This window comes from Manis javanica, chromosome 6, assembly GCF_040802235.1.
Source record: "Manis javanica isolate MJ-LG chromosome 6, MJ_LKY, whole genome shotgun sequence".
Taxonomy (NCBI): Eukaryota; Metazoa; Chordata; class Mammalia; order Pholidota; family Manidae; genus Manis; species Manis javanica.
This window is the reverse complement of record NC_133161.1, coordinates 51,140,304-51,160,494: the sequence shown is the minus strand read 5'-3', so window position 1 is coordinate 51,160,494 and position 20,191 is coordinate 51,140,304. Positions and strand designations below refer to the sequence as shown.

The window sequence follows — 20,191 nt, the reverse complement described above, 5'->3', positions numbered from 1 at the left end:
ATAATGGATAGACAAAGAGTATGATACCTAATATATAAAGAATGGAGGAGGAAGAAAAGGAGGGAAAAAAAAACCTTTAGATTGTGTTTGTAATAGCATACTAAGTGAGTTAAGTTAGAGTCTTAGATAGTAAGGAAGTTACCCTTGAACCTTTGGTAAGCCTGCAGTGGCAATAAGTACATGCCAATTGATAATCACCCTGAATGTAAATGGTCTGAATGCACCAATGAAAGATATAGAGTCATTGTATGCATAAAAAACAAGACTCAACTATATGCTGCTTACAAGAGACTTACTTCAAACCTCAAGACATACACAGACTAAAAATGAAGGGATGAAAAAAGATATTTCATGCAGTTAATACGGAGAAAAAAGCAGGTGTTGCAGTACTTTTATCAGACAAAATAGACTTTATTTATATTTTCGTATCATTAATATACAATCACATGAGCAACATTGTGGTTACTAGATTCCCCCCGTTATCAAGTTCCCACCATGTACTCCATTATAGTCTCTGTCCATCAGCGTAGTAAGATGCTATAGAGTCACTACCTGTCATCTCTGTGCTATAATGCCTTCCCCGTGCCACCCGCCCCCATGTTATGTGCGAACAAAATAGACTTTCAAACAAAGAAAGTGACAAGACACAAAGAAGGACATTACATAATGATAAAGGGGTCAATCCACCAAGAAGATATAATCATTATAAATATCTATGCTCCCAACACAAGAGCACCTACATATGTGAAACAAATACTAACAATTAAAAGGGTAAATGGAATGCAATCCATGCATTCTAGGAGACTTCAACACTCCACTCACTCCAAAGGACAGATCAACCAGACAGGAAATAAGTAAGGAGACAGAGGCCCTGAACAACACATTAGAACAGATGGACCTAACAGACATCTACAGAACTCTACATCCAAAAGTAGCAGAATACACATTCTTCTCAAGTGCACATGGAACATTTTCAAGAATAGATTATATACTAGGCCACAAAAAAAGCCATGGTAAATTCAAAAACATTGAAATTGTACCAACCAGTTTCTCAGACCACAAAGGTCTGAAACGAGAAATAAATTATGCAAAGAAAGTGAAAAATCCACAAACACAAGGAGGTTTCACAACATGCTCCTAAATAACCAATGGATCAATGACCAAATAAAAACAGAGATCAAGCAATATATGGAGACAAATGACAACAATAATTCAACACCGGAAAATCTGGGATGCAGTGAAGGCCATACTAAGAAGTGTATTGCAATACAGGCCTACCTCAGGAAAGAAGAACAATCCCATATGAACAGTCTAAACTCACAATTAACAAAACTAGAAAAAGGACAAATGAGACCCAAAATCAGTAGAAGGAGGGACATAATAAAGATTAGAGCATAAATAAATAAAATCAAGAAGAATAAAACAAAAGAAAGAATCAATGAAAGCAAGAGCTGGTTCTTTGAGAAAATAAACAAAATAGATAAACCCTAGCCAGACTTATCAAGAAAAAAAGAGAGTCTACACACATAAACAGAATAAAAAATGAGAATGGAGAAATCACTACGGACACCACAGAATTAGAATTATTAGAGAATACCATGAAAAATTATATGCTAACAAACTGGATAACCTAGAATAAATGGGCAACTTTCTAGAAAAAATACAACCTTTCAAGGCTTACCCATCAAGAAACAGAAAATCTGAACAGGCCAGTTACCAGCAAGGAAATTGAATTGGTAATCAAAAACCTACCTAAGAGCACAACTCCTGGACCAGATGGCTTCACTGCTGAATTTTATCAAACATTTAGTGAAGACCTAATTCCCATTCTCCTTAAAGGTTTCCAAAAAGTAGAAGAGGAGGGAATACTTCCAAACCCATTCTTTGAGGACAGCATCACCCTAATACTAAAACCAGGCAAAGACACCCCCAAGAAAGAAAATTATAGACCAATATCCCTGGTGAACATAGATGCAAAAACACTCAACAAAATATTAGCAAACTGAATCCCAAAATACATCAAAAAGATCATCCATCATGATCAAGTAGGATTTATTCCAGGGATGCAAAGATGGTACAGTGTTAGAAAATCCATCAATATCATCCACCACATCAACAAAAAGGGCAAAAACCACACCATCATCTCCATAGATGCTGAGAAAGCATTCGACAAAATTCAACATCCATTCTTGATAAAAACTCTCAACAAAATGAGTATAGAGGGCAAGTACCTCCACATAATAAAGGCCATATATGACAAACCCACAGCCAACATCATATTTAAAAGCAAGAAGCTGAAAGCTTTTCCTTTAAGATCGGGAAAAGACAAGGATGCCCAGTCTCTCCACTTTTATTCAACATAGTTCTGGAGGTCCTTGCCATGGCAATCAGACAACAAAACGAGATGAAAGGCATCCAGATAGGCATGGAAGGAGTCAAACTGTCTCTGTTGGCAGATGACATGATATTGTACAGAAAAATCCCTGAAGAATCCACTCCAAAACTACTAGATCTAATATCTGAATTCAGCAAAGTTGCAGGATACAAAATTAGTACACAGAAATCTGTTGCATTCCTTTACACTAATGATGAACTAGCAAAAAGAGAACTCAGGAAAACAATTCCATTCACAATTGCATCAAAAAGAATAAAATACCTTGGAATAAACCTAACGCAGCAAGTGAAAGACCAATACTCTGAAAAGTACAAGACCTATAAATGGAAACATCCTGTGCTCATGGATAGGAATAATTAATATTGTCAAAATGGCCATCCTGCCTAAAGCAATCTACAGATTCAATGCAATTCCTGTCAAAATACCAATAGCATTCTTCAACAATCTAGAGAAAGTAGCTCTAAAATTCATATGGAACCACAAAGACCCTGAATAGCCTGAGCAATCCTGAGAAGGAAGAATAAAGCTGGGGGGATTACACTCCCTAACTTCAAGCTTCACTACAAAGCCACAGAAATCAAGACAATTTGGTACTGGTACAAGAACAGATCCATAAACCAATGGAACAGAATAGAGAGATATAAACTCAAACATATATGGTCAATTAACATGTGATAAAGGAGCCATGGACATACAGTGGGGAAATGACAGCCTCTTTAACAACTGGTGTTCGCAAAACTGGACAGCTACATGTAAGAGAATGAAACTGGCTTATTGTTTAACCACATACACAAAAGTAAACTCGAAATCAAAGAACTGAATGTAAGTCATGAAACCATAAAACTCTTAGAAGAAAACTTAGGCAAAAATCTGAATATATACATGAGCAACTTTTTTCTGAATGCATCTCCTCAACCAAGGGAAACAAAAGCAAAAATGAACACATGGGACTTCATCAAATTAAAATGGTTCTGTGCAGAAAAGGATGTCATCAACAGAACTAAAAGACATCCTACAGTATGGGAGAATGTATTTTTAAATGGCATATCTGGCAAGGGGTTAACATCCAAAATATATAAGGAACTCATATGCCTCAATACCTAAAAAGCAAATAACATGATTGAAAAATGGGCAGAGGGTATCAACAGACAATCCCCAAAGAAGAAATTCAGATGGCCAACAAGCACATGAAAAGGTGCTCCACATCACTAATTATCAGGGAAATGCAAATAAAAACCGCAGTGAGATATCACCTTACAGCAGTTAGGATGGCCTTTATCGAAAAGACTAAGAACAAGAAATGTTGGTGAGGATGTGGAGAAAGGGGAACCCTCCTACACTGCTGGTGGGAATGGAAGCTAATTCAACCATTGTGGAAAACAATATGGAGGTTCCTCAAAAAACTTAAAATAGAAATACCTTTTGACCTGGGAATTCCACTCCTTGGAATTTACCCAAAGAATATAATTTCTCAGATTCAAAAAGACATATGCACCCCTGTGTTTATTGCAGCACTATTTACAATAGCCAAGATTTGGAAACAACCTAAGTGTCCATCAGTAAATGAATGGATCAGGAAGAGGTGGTACATATACACAATGGAATACTATTCAGCCATAAGAAAGAAACAAATCCTACCATTTGCAACAACATGGATGGAACTGGAGGATATTATGCTCAATGAAATAAGCCAGGTGGAGAAAGACAACTACCAAATGATTTCCCTCGTTTGTGGAGTATAATATCGAAGCAAAACTGAAGGAACAAAACAGCAACAGACTCAGTCTCCAAGGGGGATTCAGCGGTTACCAAAGGGGAGGGATTGGGGAGAGAAGGTGAAGGGGACTGAGGGGTATTATGATTGGCATACATGGTTTTGCGGGGGATCATGGGGAAGACAGTGTAGCACAGAGAAGGCAAATAGTGACTCTTTGGCATCTTACTATACTGTTGGGCAGTGTCTGCAATGGGGTATGGGGGGAACATGATAACATGGGTGAATGTAACAACCAAATTGTTTTTTCATGTGAAACCTTCATAGGAATGTATATCAATATCTTAAATACCTTAATAAAAAAAACCATAGTGAAGCTTTTCTTTGTTTAGCACCTTATATTCATTTTTTATTTCCAGAAAACATTCTCTTATTTTATTTTTACTTTTTTGAAAATGTTTTATTGCCACTATGCAATTTTTGGTCATTATGGAAAATTTAGAGAACACAAGAGAAAATCATTCCTACCTTAATATTTATACCCTAATCCCAACCCACTCCCCAATGCTTGTAATAGGTGTATAATACTTCTTTTATTTGACTTGATACAGTTTACCTGTTATCCTATTGTATGCAATTTTTGTCATAATCACCTCATTTTGGAAGCACAGGCTTATGTATGCATATGCACATGCATGTATATATACCTATGAACATATCTGTAATGTATGCACACATGCATGTCTGTACTTGTATGTATGCATAGTTGCTTGTATATATAAATGTTTTAGGTAATAGAAGGAAAAGTTTAATTGGATGTATCTCAAACTATTGAAGGTATATGAATTCTTCTGAATTGAATGGAATTAGGGAGAAAAATATGATTCTTATCTAATTTAAATAGTACTGTGTATGTGGATTTTTTTTACAATAAGCGTATATTTTAATTACAAAAAATCATGTGAATATAAATGATTATTTTCTTTTTATAAAATAGTCATACAATATAAGTGAAATTCAGTATCCCCTTGGATACTTTTCTTTATCCCAAATTCTTTCCCAGAGGGTAATTTGCTGCTATCAGTTTTTCTTTTTAACACATTTTTATAGTTTACTTTCCTTTTTTAACTTAGAAAAATTTTGAAAGCATATTATGTCAGGACACACAAATCTATTTAATTCTTTTCAACTGCTGCATAGTGTCCCACACTATTGATACTATCAGTTTATCAAAACCATTACTTTGTTCATGGCTTTTAGATTGTTTTGTCTTTTTGCCTCAACAAACTGTCCTGTCAAAAAATTCCTTGAACTTGCTACCTCGTACACTGTGTGAATTTGACTCTATGGTAGATACAGAGTAGAATTGTTGGGTTGAAGTATGCACACATACTTCAAATTTTAGTAAATTCTGTCAAACTGCCCTCCAAAAACACTGTACTTGTTTATACTTCTAATGGGTATTTAACTTACCTATTTCCTCACATTTGTGCTTATCATGGATATCATTAAACTTAATATTTTGCCAGTCTGACATGTAAAAATGTTAGTGTTTCAGTTTGATTTCCTTTATTATTAATGAGGTGAGTCTTCTCATACATATTGGCCATTTTACTTTCTGAATTGTCTTCATATACTTTGTTCATTTTTGTGTTTTTATCTTTTCTCATTGAGTCATATGAAGTCTTCATATGTATTCTGTATGCTGATGCTTTATGATTTTGCAGATATTTAGGTATTTTCTTCCAATCTGTCATTTATCTCTATCTTTTTTTTTTTTACAGTTTTTATTTTGGAAGCAGACCTTCCCTACTCCAACTTTGTAAAATGTGTTTTCCCTTATTTTACTTTAATACTTAATTATTTTGTTTTTATGTTTAGCTTTCTTATATATCTGGAATTTATTTCTTGAAAGTGTAATGTGTGTAAAACTTCAGTTTTTGTCCAAATTCATGGCAAGTTGTTTAAACACCATTCTTTCCCAAATAATTAGAAACTTTGCCTTTGTCATATGCATTCATACTCTCTGTTTTGGGCCATTGGCCTGTCTATTGTGTGCCAATTTTTAAATTATTATTTTCATAGTATGTTTTGATATTTGGTATGGTAAATTCCTCCTGTTTTTTTTTTCAAGATTGCCTTGATATATCTGTGCATTTTCTCTTCTAGGTAATTTTAAAACTAGCTTTTAAATTACATAAATAAATCCCTTTTTCATTTTCACTGGTGCATGATTGAATTAGGCTCATGCAACAGTTATAGAAAACCCAATTATCAGTGGCAAAAAATAATGATGTTATTGATGTTTGCAGCTTTGACTGCCAGGGGTTGTTCCAACCTCTTTACATCTATTACCTCATTTAATTCTCACATTAACTTTGAGTTAGGGGCTATTATTAATCCTAATATACAGATGAGAGAATTCAGCACAGAGAAGTAAAACTTCTTTTTCTGTGTTATTCAGCCAGTAAGTGGTAAGGTTGAATTCAACCCAGGAAATGTTCTGCACTCATTAACCTACCTCATTATCTATTTCTGTGCAACTACCAAATTTTAAGTATGATAGCTTTATAATAAGTTAACACTGATGGCTTTATTTTATTACTTAAGAATTTTCCTGACCTGTTCCTACCTTTCACTTTTTTTAGAATTTTGAAAACATAATTTTTGAAAACATTCTATTGTTACAAAAACATTCTATTATTTCAGTGATATCACATTGAATGTATAGATTAATGTAAGAATTGATATTTCAAAATATTGAGTCTCTTCATTTATTTGTCTTCTGTAGCTAATGGAGTTCTGAAGTTATCTTCATAAAAGTCCTGTACAGTTCTCAATTTTATTTCTAGGTATTTCATCTTTTTTTTATAGCCATCATACATGGATATTTTTATTCCTTTATATTTTCTAGTTGATTATTGTTTGTTCATGAAAAAGGAAATGTTTTTTAAACTGTTTTGTCACCAGTCACTGTTACTTAGAGTTTTAAATAAGTGTTTAGTTAATTTGGCACCTTCCTTTCTAATATTGTTACTCTTCTTACTCTTGTCTTTAAAAATGACTGGCATTTTAAAACAGTGCTAAGTAATAGTGGTAGTAATTGGCATCTTTGCCTTTTTGTGACTTCTAGTATTTCATTACTTAAGTATTTTTAAAAAATTAAAGTATCATTGATATACAATCTTATGATGGTTTCACAAAAACAACACCTTGGTTTCAACATTCAACCACATTATCAAGTCCTTACCCCCTCTATTACGGTCACTGTCTATCAGCATAGTAAGATGCTATAGAGTCATTGTCTTCTCCGTGCTTTACTGCCTTCTCCATGACCTACCTATATTGTGATAGCGAATTATAGTGCCCCTTAATGCCCTTCTCCTTCCCTCTCCCCCCACCACCCTCTCCAGCCCCTCCCTTTTGATAATTGTAGCTTCTTGGTGTCTGTGAGTCTGCTGCTTTTTTATTCCTTCAGTTTTGCTTTTTTTTTAATACTCCACAAATGAGTGAAATCATTTGATATTTATCTTTCTCCTCCTGGCTGCTTTTAGTGAGCATAATACCCTCTAGATCCATCCATGTTGTTACAAATGGTAGGATTTGTTTTCCTGTTATGGCTGAATAATATTCCATTGTGTATATGTACCACATCTTCTTTGTCCATTCATCTACTGATGGACATTTGGGTTGCTTCTGTATCTTAGCTATTGTAAATAGTCCAGAGCTTTTTGGGGTGCCTATGTCCTTTTGAATGAGGGATCTTGTTTTCTTCCAGTAAATTCCTAGGAGTGGAATTTCTGGGCCAAATGGTATTTCTATTTTTAGTTTTTTGAGGACCTTCATATTGCTTTCCACAATGGTTGAACTAATTGACATTTGCACCAACAGTGTAGGAGGGTTCCCCTTTCTCTGCATCCTCACCAGCATTTGTTCTTTCTTGTCTTTTGAATGTTGGCCATCCTAACTGGTGTGAGGTGATATCTCATTGTGGTTTTAATTAACATTTCCCTGATGATTAGTGATGTGGAGCATTTAAATATCTTTATAATAAAAGAAATAAACCCTCCCCCTTCTGGATCCTGGGAGAAGATGGAGTGAAGAAAGGTGAAAGTGAGGAGAGGAAACATATTTTTGTCTTTACTTCCAATGTAGGGGATCCTGGGGCAGAGCAGGTCTGCTCTATTAGCCACTTAAAATCCTGGACAGAGATGATCCCTTGCTGGAATGTGGTTCCTTTGTGATGCAGAAGAAGTCTGTAGTTTTTAGCTCTTAGGTGTGCTTGAAAGGCAGCTGAGCTGTGAGGCAGTGGCCTGACATGGCATCTTGTCATAGCAAGGGGCAAGGGTAACCTCAGTGCAGAGCTAGAGGGGATCTGTAGAGCTCTGGGGATTCAGTAAAGGAAGTGGCAGACAATGAGGGGTGCTTATGTCTAGTGAGAGCAGGTGTGAGGCTACCAGGTCCCATCAAGTTGAGAGATTAAATTACAACTAAACCCCATCCTTGAGCATTTGAGATCTGTAGTACATGTACAACCAAGGACCTGACTGGGCCTGAGCTCCTTCTCTTATATTCCCACAGCCACATGATAGATGAGGTGGGAAAGGGGGCAGCCCGAGTCTGAAAGGCAGCAGTTGTCCCACACTATGTTGTTAAAAGGACTAACGGTTAAAACCAAATAGGACTAAAAGTTTATTTCCTTTCCTCTACCCAGGGTATGGGGATAGGGATGTGGGGGAGGTGGGAGTTTGTGTAGAAGACAGAGCACCTGTACATTGTCTCTGCAGCTTCCTTCCTTTTGGTCCAGAGGTCAATGAATTTAGCATTTGGTCTTTGTAGTTTGTGGTTTGTGGTTGTGGATGTTTCTTCATTTCATTAAATTAGTTTTCTTTATTTTTCCAACTTTGTTTTAAGATGGTTTCCCAGAGAGGAATAAAGAAAAAATACACTTACTCTGCTCTCTTCAACTAGTGGTTCTTCATCGTAAATGTCTTCCTTTTGATAGTGTTTCGTAACCATGTTAAGATTTTGTACTTCTCTGCTGACATACAATTACATTTGTGTATAATATTGTTTGTGTGTGTATGAAAAAGATCTCTGAGAAATACAAAAATACTTTTTACCCATTTGCCGTAATATAGCAGATAAAAATCTAAATAAAATTTTCCTTTTTACAGAAAATACTTTTTTTCTGATAATTCGGCTGAGGTTCCAATTTACTTCACATTTGAAAGAACTTCTTTGTATCTTAAGAAATAGAGATTCAATTTTTATTCTTCATATATTTTGTTCTCAGGTGTCCCATCAGTTGAGTTTTTAGACTCTCCAGTTATGGCTGTGGACCACCCATTTCTAAAAGCATTTCAAGCATCATCGAGTTCTTCTCCAGAAACACTAACAGATGGTAATGAAATAAAATTGAGAAATATTTTAGGTGTAGTAAGTAAAAGTATAGACTGATTAATTTTCTAGATCTTTCTTTTTTCCAGTGTTACCATAATTTGATTATCACTTTCTTTTTTATGGGCCAGGCATTGAGAAAAGCAAGAAAATTCATTTTTTATTGGGAAAAATGACTAATTCTGAGAATTAGGAAGATTCTGATAACACAGTGATACCATTTTAAAACCTCATTCTAGTACATGATATTGCCTTGAGGTCTGAATAAGAGAGCCCCCTAGTGGGCTAATTGCTTTCATCCTTCAGGCTCTCCCAAGTGATCCAGTCATAGCTACAGGTTTGCAAGGTTTTATCGTTTGTAAGTTACACATGAAGATGAATAGGATTCATTTCTAAGCACTACTATTCTAGTTTCTTTATTGAAAACAAGAATAAAAATATTAAAGAAGGAATTTTTATGATTTATTTGATATTTAATGTTTAAAAATATTTTAAAATGACAATTTTCTCTGATTTATTTGTATTTTCATATGACCATTCCATGTACTCTTTCTCTGCAAGCTATTTTAAAACAGTTTGTATAGGCAACCATAAATGTTGTGTTGTGCTTACAAAAACAATATACAATAAAATGATGATAAAATGTAGATTGAAGTAAGACATTGGAACCAAGAAAAAGGACACAACTGTGTCAACTTTCAAGACTGAAATAATAGCTGCATTAAGCTTCAGTTTTAACTGAGTATAGTGACAGTCAAGGCACAAAGGAAGGTGGGATTAAATACTAGGAGGAATGTATACTCAGGGCTAATGAAAGTTACACCAATGCTGGATTTTAAAGATGTCTGACTAGGTAGTGACTGTCAGTGATGCAGTGGCCCAAAGTCCTTAAAACCATGTTTTCAGCAAATGCAGCATATGTGGTTGTTTATTTCTGATAGCTACCTTTGATGAAAGTGTAATATACCAGTTTACCAGACAAATGGTAACATACCATTAAAATGCAGCTCAGTGAAGGTGATTCTTTTTATTTTTTTTATAATTTTTTTTATTTTTTATTTTTGAGAGGGCATCTCTCATATTTATTGATCAAATGGTTGTTAACAACAATAAAATTCTGTATAGGGGACTCAATGCACAATCATTAATCAACCCCAAGCCTAATTCTCAACAGTCTCCAATCTTCTGAAGCATAATGAACAAGTTCTTACATGGTGAACAAATTCTTACATAGTGAATAAGTTCTTACATGGTGAATAGTGCAAGGGCAGTCATCACAGAAACTTTTGGTTTTGAACACGCATTATGAACTATAAACAATCAGGTCAAATTTGAATATTCATTTGATTTTTATACTTGATTTATATGTGAATCCCACATTTCTCCATTATTATTATTATTATTATTATTTTTAATAAAATGCTGAAGTGGTAGGTAGATGCAAGATAAAGGTAGAAAACATAGTTTAGTGCTGTAAGAGGGGAAATGTAGATGATCAGGTGTGTGCCTCTAGACTAAGTATTAATCCAAGCTAGACAAGGGCAACAAAATATCCATGGATGCAGAAGATTTCTCTCAAAACAGTGGGGGTGTTGATCCCCAATTTCTCACCTGATGAACCCCCTGCGACTTTGCCTGTCTTAGGTTGTTCCTCCCTTGAGGAATCTTACCCGTCTCTGGCTAACCAGTCATCTTCCGGGGCCATACAGGGAAATGTAAAGTTGGTAAGTGAGAGAGAAGCAATATTGTTTGAAATGGTTAGCTTTTTACTTCTTTGCAGATTTATGCCCTGTGGCTTCTATGCCCTGCATTTGTCTTGAGGTATCTTTACCACTTGGAAGAATTATGATATTCGGTAATTTCAATATGAGGCACAAATTCTACTTAAGGGTTGTAATTGGGAAGGAAGAAGAAAAGCTATAGAAGTAGCAGACGGAAGAAAACATGGGAAGATTGATTATTTCTTTGACATATCTTCTTGTAGTGTAACATAAGCATGTATAGGTTTTAAACTACTAATTAAATTGCGTGCACACATTAACATAATAGGAATACAGCTACATAAAAAAAGCAGACCTACAATTACCAGCCATATCCAGTGAAACCAAAAAAGTCAGTTAGGCACCCTAGGCATTTGTGAAAACTTATCAATGATATGATGGATATTGTCTAACTGAATTTGAATAGTTTGATAAAAATCAGACAAATTAAAACAACACATTCCTGGGAACTGTTCACATCCCATATGTTCTTTTAATAGTAGACAGTCTATAGTCGCAAGATTTTGGAGTGCTGCAACTTGCACTTCTCCTAATTCTTGGTTGAGTTCCAACAGTATAGATCCAGTCAAATTTGTTGTTTTACTGTATGCACAGGCCAGCTTAGATATCTCCTTCTTCATTCCAATGGCAAGTCCAGGAACTGGTGGGATGAATGCAGCTGCAACTGCAACAGCGCCAGGATCTTTGTTGAAGTTTTTTGATGATCATCTTCTGGAATGACTCTTCCAGAGAATGTTGATGTTGGAAATTCTTCTTCATATTGTATCTTAAATCTTTTTCTTGGTAGCCAAATTAGGCTTTGATCCTCTGTATAAACACAAACAAACCCTTTGCCCACTCAGTGAAGGTGATTTTACAAGAGCTCAGTCAGCAAAATCCAAGGAGAAACCCAGAGTTTTCAGACAAATGGATAGATAGCGCATATTCTAAGCAACTTTTCTTAGCAAGGCTTTTGTTAGTTAGTTGCAGTGTGGCTGTACTCTGTGGTGACTGTGTGGAGTAATATGACTTTTTTGTTGCTGATTGAGGATGAATTCATATGCTTTAAAAACTAGAACAGGTGTTCAGGTTGATAATTCTATTTTGGATGTGAAGGGACCCAAGCAAGGCATTCACCTGAAATGAAGGTGGACTTGCCCATGAGACTAGGCTCTCTGTGTACCTACAAAAAAAAACAGACTTTCCTTCTTGAGGCAATTTTAAATTCCTTTAATCACAGACTAGTACTTGATTAGTTTAAAAAAGTAAACATCATGGAAAATGGTTAGAATTATTTTAGTTTTGACAAATTTCAAGGCAGGTAGTATCAGCACTTGTGGTTGCCTACACAAACTGTCATAGCCTGCTTGGGTGGTTATAACAAAACACCATAGACTGCATAGACTGGGTAGCTTATAAGCAACAGAAAGTTCTCACAATTAATGGAGCTGGAAGTCCAAGATCAGGTGCCAGCATAGTTGTATTTTGATGAAGGCCTTCTTCCTGATTCATTAGCTGTTGCCTTCTCATTGTGCTCTCACATGGTGGAAGGGCTGAGGAATCTCTGTGAAGTCTCTTTTGTAAGAACACTAATCACATTCACGAGGGCTCCTCTTTCTCAAAGGTCCCACCTCCTAAGATCATCACATTGGACATTAGGATTTCAACATATTAATTTTGGGGGGATACAAATACTCAGATTATATGCCGAATAGTTCTGTTCAGGCATTTCTAGTGTAGCTATAAGATGTAAAATGTAGCTGAACAAAGGTAAGTGTGCTTTTATATGAAATAGCCATATGGCATTATTTAATATGAATATTTGGAGAATGTTTGCCAGTGAAAACTACTTTTGTCTTACACTCTTTGCTTTCTAAAAGAGACTTAGGTAGTAGGATCAATTATCCATTTAGATAATTTCTGGTTTGAAAAATAAATTATCACTGGGTTTATTTAAATCACTGGGTAGGAGTAAAGTTTTCTTTATTTCAGGAGAATTTATAATTACATACATATATTACTTAGAATTTTTTTTCCTTATTAGTAGGTACAAGTAGTCAAGTTTCTTCCTTAAGGAGACCTGAAGAGGATGATATGGCTTTCTTTGAAAGACGATACCAGGAAAGGGTAAGTGTGTGGGGAAAATCTGTGTACAATAAGCATTTGCTTATAACAAAGACACTGGAACATTAATATTATTGATTTGGATCATCATTAAAGATAATTTATAAAGTCTTATATAGCCGGAGGCTTATTTAGAACAATTCAGAGAAATAGGACTAATAAATAATATATATAATACATTGGTTAATATGCGGAGATCACAAAGATCAACTGTACAAATAAAACTGTCTAATAAATATGAATCATCAGCAGATCTGTAAATTGTATCTTGAATTCTTAATATGTAGTATTTCTTCTTAGTGGCTTCTAGATATATCCAGACTCAAGTTAAAATTACTCAGTATCCTTTAAGAAACAGAAAACTAAACATAAAGGCATTGCTACAATATCCATGACTCAACAACTACAGCATTACTGTGTTCCCAGTTTTCAGTAATGATAATTTTCATCAGTTCTCCACCACACTGTAAACTTCTTTGGAGATAAGCATAGAATTTTCTTCTTTGTATTTTTCCCAGAACTAAATACAGTGCCTTGTATGTAGTTAAGTTTTCAATAAATATTTATGGAAAATTGGAAAAAAAAAGCACAGATATAAGTGATATTTGCTTTCATACACCATCTACTTACACATTTGATATGTCTCATGACAGTGTTCATATTTGAAAGTTTAGCTTTGCTTTTGTTTATCACCAGATAAAAGGATGTTGACTTGTTATGAGGAATGGGATCCAGCCATTTGGTATATTCCCCAAAATACTTTCCTTAGGGCTTATTTTAGAGTTACTTTGTGGCCATTTATTATTTCTCCAAGTAGGTAACAAGTGCCATGAAAATAAAGACATTCTTGTCACATTTTGTATGTCCTCTGCAACTCTTAGACAAGAACTTATGGAGTAACTGAAAATGTGGAAAAGAAGACCATTAAATAAATTCCCTATCAATAGCAGATGAAGTGAATAGGGGACAAAGAGATTAGTTTAGTTTTCCTGATGAAGAATTTCAAAGTAGAAGGGGAGAGTCCTGGGTATGATTTAAGGCAGAATTAGAAAGTAGAATCTTCTGCAGTGATAAAAATATTTTATATCTGTATTGTAGCCATTCATTATATGTGTCTCTGTAAGTCTAAATTTAAATAAATTAAATTTTAAAATTTGTTTCTTCAGTCACAGTAGCCACGTTTCAAATGTTCAGTAGCCACATGTGGCTAATGGCTACCTTACTGGACAGCACAGAAATCTCTAGTCTAAGGGAGAGAGATGATGGTGGTAGAATATCAGGGAAGGAGACAAAATGGTCAGAGTGAGGAAAAAAAGGCTATTTTTGCAACAGCATCAACAAGGATAGATTTATAATCAAGTTGATCTCTGTTCTTGGAACATACACGTTCACAGCTGAACTTCAGGTTCTCCTCATAGGCTTTGTGATCTTATTTATACTTTTAGGATTCCTTCCTTACTTCCTCCAGAAGCCTGGGTAGTGTTGATTACCTTGAAAACATGCCAATGATATTTACTTCTGGAAAGATAATGGAGAAGTTCTTCTCCATGAATGTTTTAAAGGATATAGCTGACCCATCCAGACTGTTTCTTATAAATAGATGGAGAATTTATGGATTTATGAGATGTAGTTTATAACACTCCAGACTGTGAGATTTATGGATTTATGCGATAAGGTTTATAAAGTCTCTAGCCTGTGTGATTATTGGAGCATAAAGCTAAGAAGCTCAAACCTAAACAACTTCCTCTGAGCTGACATGTACCATACCCGTTGTTAGCCTTTTACTCCAAAAAACCAAGACACACATCACTGAGGGAAAAGGGATGATCAGCACCTGAATCCGATGGGTTTAGGCCCCCATCAGAAAGCAACACTAAATCTGTGTCTTGTTTTGCTTGTATCCTTTGCTAATTGTTGATACCATTTGATGTGAGCAAGAATCTGATTAGTATGAGTCACCTTTGATAAGAGAAGCCTTTGTGGTGACATAGTTTACCAACTACTTACACATACTATTAGAGAGTTGCCTTTTTGCTTCTTTTATATATCAGGTCAAATTATTTCCTTCCACTGTGGAGGACCTTTGGTTTCTTTTCCCCAAGAAAGGAGAATTTTATTAAGAAAACAATTACCAAAGGTCAGCTAGGTGCAAGGCACTGTGTTAGTGCCAGGAAATTAAAAAAAAAAATAAGAGGAGTATCTTTGCTCTTTAGACACTAGACTAAGTGGAAGTATTTGCTAAGTGCTATTTCAAATGAGCAAGCACTGCTTTGGCTTTGTTTGTTTAGCATCTTTGCTCTCTTTTGATGTTACAAATCTAACACTTGGCTCTAAGTGAGAGGGGAAAAGTGACTAACATTTGTTGAATGCTTGTTAAGTACCTAGGTCTTTCTATATATGATCTTATTTACACCTTTAGAACCCTGAGGAGTACCTATTACTATGACCTTTTTTGACAAATGAGAAAACTGTTGGTTAAATAACTTGCCTCAAATGTTTGACAAATGATAGAAGGAGGATTCAGATACTTCCCTGACTCCAAAGCCTGTAATCTTTGCCTTAACATAATGTGTTCGTGGGGGTCCTTCAGATGACCTATTGACTGGTATAGTGTGTAAGAGTAGTATGAGTGGATGATCTCTGGATGAGATTCTTAGCAGACTCTAAATGGAGGTAGAGAGAAAAAAAGGGGAAGAGAAGGGTGAGATTCATTAAATTTTATTATTGGGAAGTTATTTTCAGTTTGATGAGATTACGTAGATTGGTTTTACTGGGTCCCTTTTGATTTCTTGATACTATTCCTGTCACCTTAAAAGGTAGGAGGCCCTACCTCCATCTCCCATGCCCTGTATTTTCTCTCCCCTTCTCTTGCAGGGTAAGGCAGTGGTGCTGTCTCAGGGAATCAGTGCGTATGAGTGTGAGTGGTAGTAAGTAAGAGGCTAGAGGGCTTTGTGTTCTCTGGGTTCTTTTTTTCCCCACAGAAATGGTTTATACGTTTCTAAAAGGTCATAAGGCCACTCTTTAGGGTATGCAAGCTTCTTCTTTGCTTTAGATACAATGAAGGACAGACATCAGGAAGGTAACCGTAGAAATGTAGAAACTAAAAGTAAGAAAACGAATCCTTAAAGCAGTCCATGTTCTGGAGATAATCCAGTGTATTTTCTAACCCTATAGGGAATGTGCATAAGCTGAATGTAAGTTTAGGCATTTAAGCTTTAAAAAAAAAAGTTTTTTAGTGGCAATTAAAATTACTTATTCATTTTCTCCAAAGCAATATTCATTGTACAATTTTAATGAAAATGCTTTGGTAAAGTTGAAATCAAACCATATTTAAAAAATGCAATTAGGTCCCTTCAACCATCAGATTTTGGCTTTAACATTTAGCAACTTAAAAACTGCTAAGTAACTGAAATGGCTGTGATAAATAAGATATGAATCCAAATGAGGTATGTATAACCTTTTTTTCTTTAGAATGTTTTACAAATTATTATATCAACAAATATTTTAAATTTACAGACAAAAATTGAAAAGGCTGCTAAGCAGAAAGGAAAAGCACTATTGCCATCAAGTACAAAACCTTCATAAAGACTGTCAGGGAAATTAAAGCCATCATCCAAATATCATTTTTGTGTTTATTTAAATATAATAATAAAGTTTATTTTTCTCCCAAATTATTTACTTCTTTTACTGTGTAAGTTTCTTTTTATGTTTATTTACATAAGTGAAAATACCTTATATTACTTTTATCAAAATTCATGATTTTCTACTTTGCATGTACTTTTTATCTCCTAACAAATGAAATTTTTTTCATATTAGTCAAAACCTGAAAGTGGAGTAAATATACTATTAGTCTATCATATTTAACTTTCTCAGGCTACTTATTGAGGGTTTTGAACAAATATATAAGGGCTACTGTTTCATTCAAAATAGTAGGTTAAAATCCATTGGTTTTTATTTTCAAACTTTGTAACGTTGATTTATATTTGTAAGTAAAAAGCTGTATTTCAAAATTATTTAATTTTCTACTGGTGTCCACTGATTTTTAAGTTGTTGTGTTAACTATGCATTATGTATAACTGTATTGACACATCTGGTATGCTACTTCAAATTCTCTTGGCCCTCTTTCTCCAATATGAGATTGATAGGAGAGAGTGGCATGGTAACACTTCCTCATGATCAGACTTAATGCCCTGGCAAGGATTTCTGGAGTTGGTCCTAACACACTGCTAGGATTGCATATGAAAGATGTGGAAATTCTGGAAGTTATTTGGCATAGTATGGAGGAAGGGGTCAGAAAGCTCAGAGAAGTGGCAGTGTTAGAAGAGATTTATTGTTTGAGACTGGAAAAGCTACCATTTGACTGTTTTTCCTTGGAAGACTCAGATGATACTTGTCAATAACTAGGCAATAAGAAATGTAACGGTGAAGGGTGTACTGGCAACTTTTTTGAGAAGCTTGGCATTGGCTGGCCTCTACAGGCTATAATTGATGGTAGAAGATGCTGCCATGAAATTGGGCTCTTGATATTAGTTTAGATGATAGGATGCAGAAATGTTGAAGGTCAAGTTTTGGAACTTGTCAGAAACCCAAAGGACATAATTAATGGGTACCAAGGCATGAATCTGGGAAGAATGTTAAGATCATGATGTTCCAAGGGGTAAAACAGAAGGATAACTGATTAGGGTGTTATTTGACTCGTATAACCACTTGTATAAACACTGGGTTCCTCACCCAATTTCCAGATCTAAGGCAGTTCATATCTAGAGCCCACTGATGGAAGGGAAAGCCCATATCCCCTTGAGTAAGAATCCTCAAGTGTATATGATAAACATCCCCTTAATCCTTCCCCAAAGGGGGCAGTCATTTAACATCATTTACCAGGGTAACTATGCAGGGAGATAGGCATACTCAGATTTTTCAACCAAAGACAGTTTGATATAAAGTCTGAGCTGATACGGATCCTAACAGATCCAGAACACTGTGGTCTCTGGTTTTATAGAAGCCTAGTGATAAATGGAGTCCTTGCCAAACTCCATCTTAATGGGTTCAATGGGTCTGGCCCCACTCTGTTTATTTCTATAGTCCCTAAATGTATATAATTGGGGTAGGTATACTTAGAAGCTGATAGAATCCTTGGGCCTACACTGATAGCTCTTACTTCTTGCCCCAGATACTTCTCAGGTGCTGTAGACTTGGGTCAGAATTAATGACCTATGGGCCTCCCTTGACCAATGAGTTATGCAGACAAAAAGTCAGTAAGAATATAGGAGACTTGAGCATCTATTAACCAGCTTGGCCCAAGTTACATTTATAGAACACTCAATCTAATAAGAGCAGAATGCACATTCTTTTTTTTTTTTAATGCACATGAAACATTTACTAAGATTGATCATATTCTAGGCCATAAAACAAGTCTCAATACTTAAAGATCATTCAGATCATAAAGCATGTCCTCTGACCACAATAGTATTGAAAAAGAAATCAGTAACAAAGATATCTGGGAAATCTCCAACTACTTTATAGTTATATAACAGGTTTCTAAATAATCCATGGGTCAAAAAAAAAAATCAAAAGAGGAATCAAAGTGTTTTTAGTGGAATGAAAATGAAAATATAATATTTGTTGGATTCAGCTAAAATAATACATAGGGGAAATTTATAGCAGCAAATGCCTGTATCAGAAGAGAACAAAGATCTCAAATCACCTTAAAGAACTAGTGAAAGAAAAGCAAATGAAAACTAAAATAGGAAAAAGAAAATAATGAAGATAAGAACAGAAATAGAAATAGAAAATAGAAAAGCAATAGAGAAAATGAATAAAACTTTTTTTTGGAAGACCAGTAAAAGTGCTAAACCTCTAGCTAGACTGATCAGCAAAAGACAGAAAAAGATAGAACATACAAATCACCAATAATAGGAATGAGAGTGGTGACATAAATTCTATAGATATTAAAAGGAAAATTATGGAATGTTATAAAAAACCTTATGCCAATTAATTCAACAACTTAGGTGAAATGGATACATGCCTTGAAAGATAAAAACTAAGAGACACATTCAATAAAAGATAATCTGATTAGTCATATATCTGTTATATGCTACTTAGCTCATATATCAAAGAAATTGAGTCTGTAGTTTAAAAGCTTCCTACAAAGAGAAATTCCAGGCCCAGATGGCTGTACTATGAATTTTACCAAATATTTAAGGAAAGAAGATTACCAATTTTATACAGATTTTTCAGAAAATTGAAGTTGGGAGTTTTTTTTAATAACTCATTCTATGTGACCAGCATTACTATTACTCTGATTTGAAAACCAGAGAAAGACATTACAAGAAAAGAGAATTTCAGACCAATATTCACTTAAACACAGATGCCAACATTCTTAACAATTTCAGCAAATTGAATAAAAGGATAATACATCATTATTATGATAATCATGATCAAGTGGGTTTTAGACAAGGAATGCAAGGTTGGTTTAATATTTGAAAATCAATGTAATGCACATAATAAGCTAAAAAAGAACCATATAACCATCTCAATATATGCAGAAGTATTTGACAAAATTCAACAGGCATTCATGATAAAACTCTCAGCAAACTAAAAATAGAAGCTAATTTCTTCCATCTGACAAAGGATATCCTCTAAAAGCCCATAGGAACATCATACTTAATGCCAAAAGGCAAATACTTTCCTCCTAAGATTAGCAACATGGCAAGAATGACTGCTCTTATCACTTTTATTCAACATACTAGAGGTTTTAGCCATTGTAATAGGCAAGATAAAAGAAAGAAAAACATTCAG

The 20,191-nt window shown here is 34.9% G+C and overlaps 1 protein-coding gene across 4 annotated transcripts in view; it reads left to right on the top strand.

Annotated features, from left to right (window-relative positions):
- The window catches only part of FAM221A (family with sequence similarity 221 member A), a 28,039-nt gene extending 10,733 nt beyond the window's left edge, over positions 1 to 17,306 (top strand). Inside the window, exons 4-6 of one of the 4 annotated variants that reach the window (XM_037022220.2) lie at positions 9,406 to 9,513; positions 13,314 to 13,396; positions 16,910 to 17,306. In XM_037022220.2, the coding sequence (XP_036878115.1) occupies positions 9,406 to 9,513; positions 13,314 to 13,396; positions 16,910 to 16,978 (260 nt within the window). In that variant the 3' untranslated portion in view covers positions 16,979 to 17,306. The remainder of the gene's footprint in view (positions 1 to 9,405; positions 9,514 to 13,313; positions 13,397 to 16,909) is intronic. The other 3 variants (XM_073238697.1, XM_017667355.3, XM_017667354.3) reach the window with 3 other exon arrangements.
- Positions 17,307 to 20,191: the final 2,885 nt, after the last annotated feature.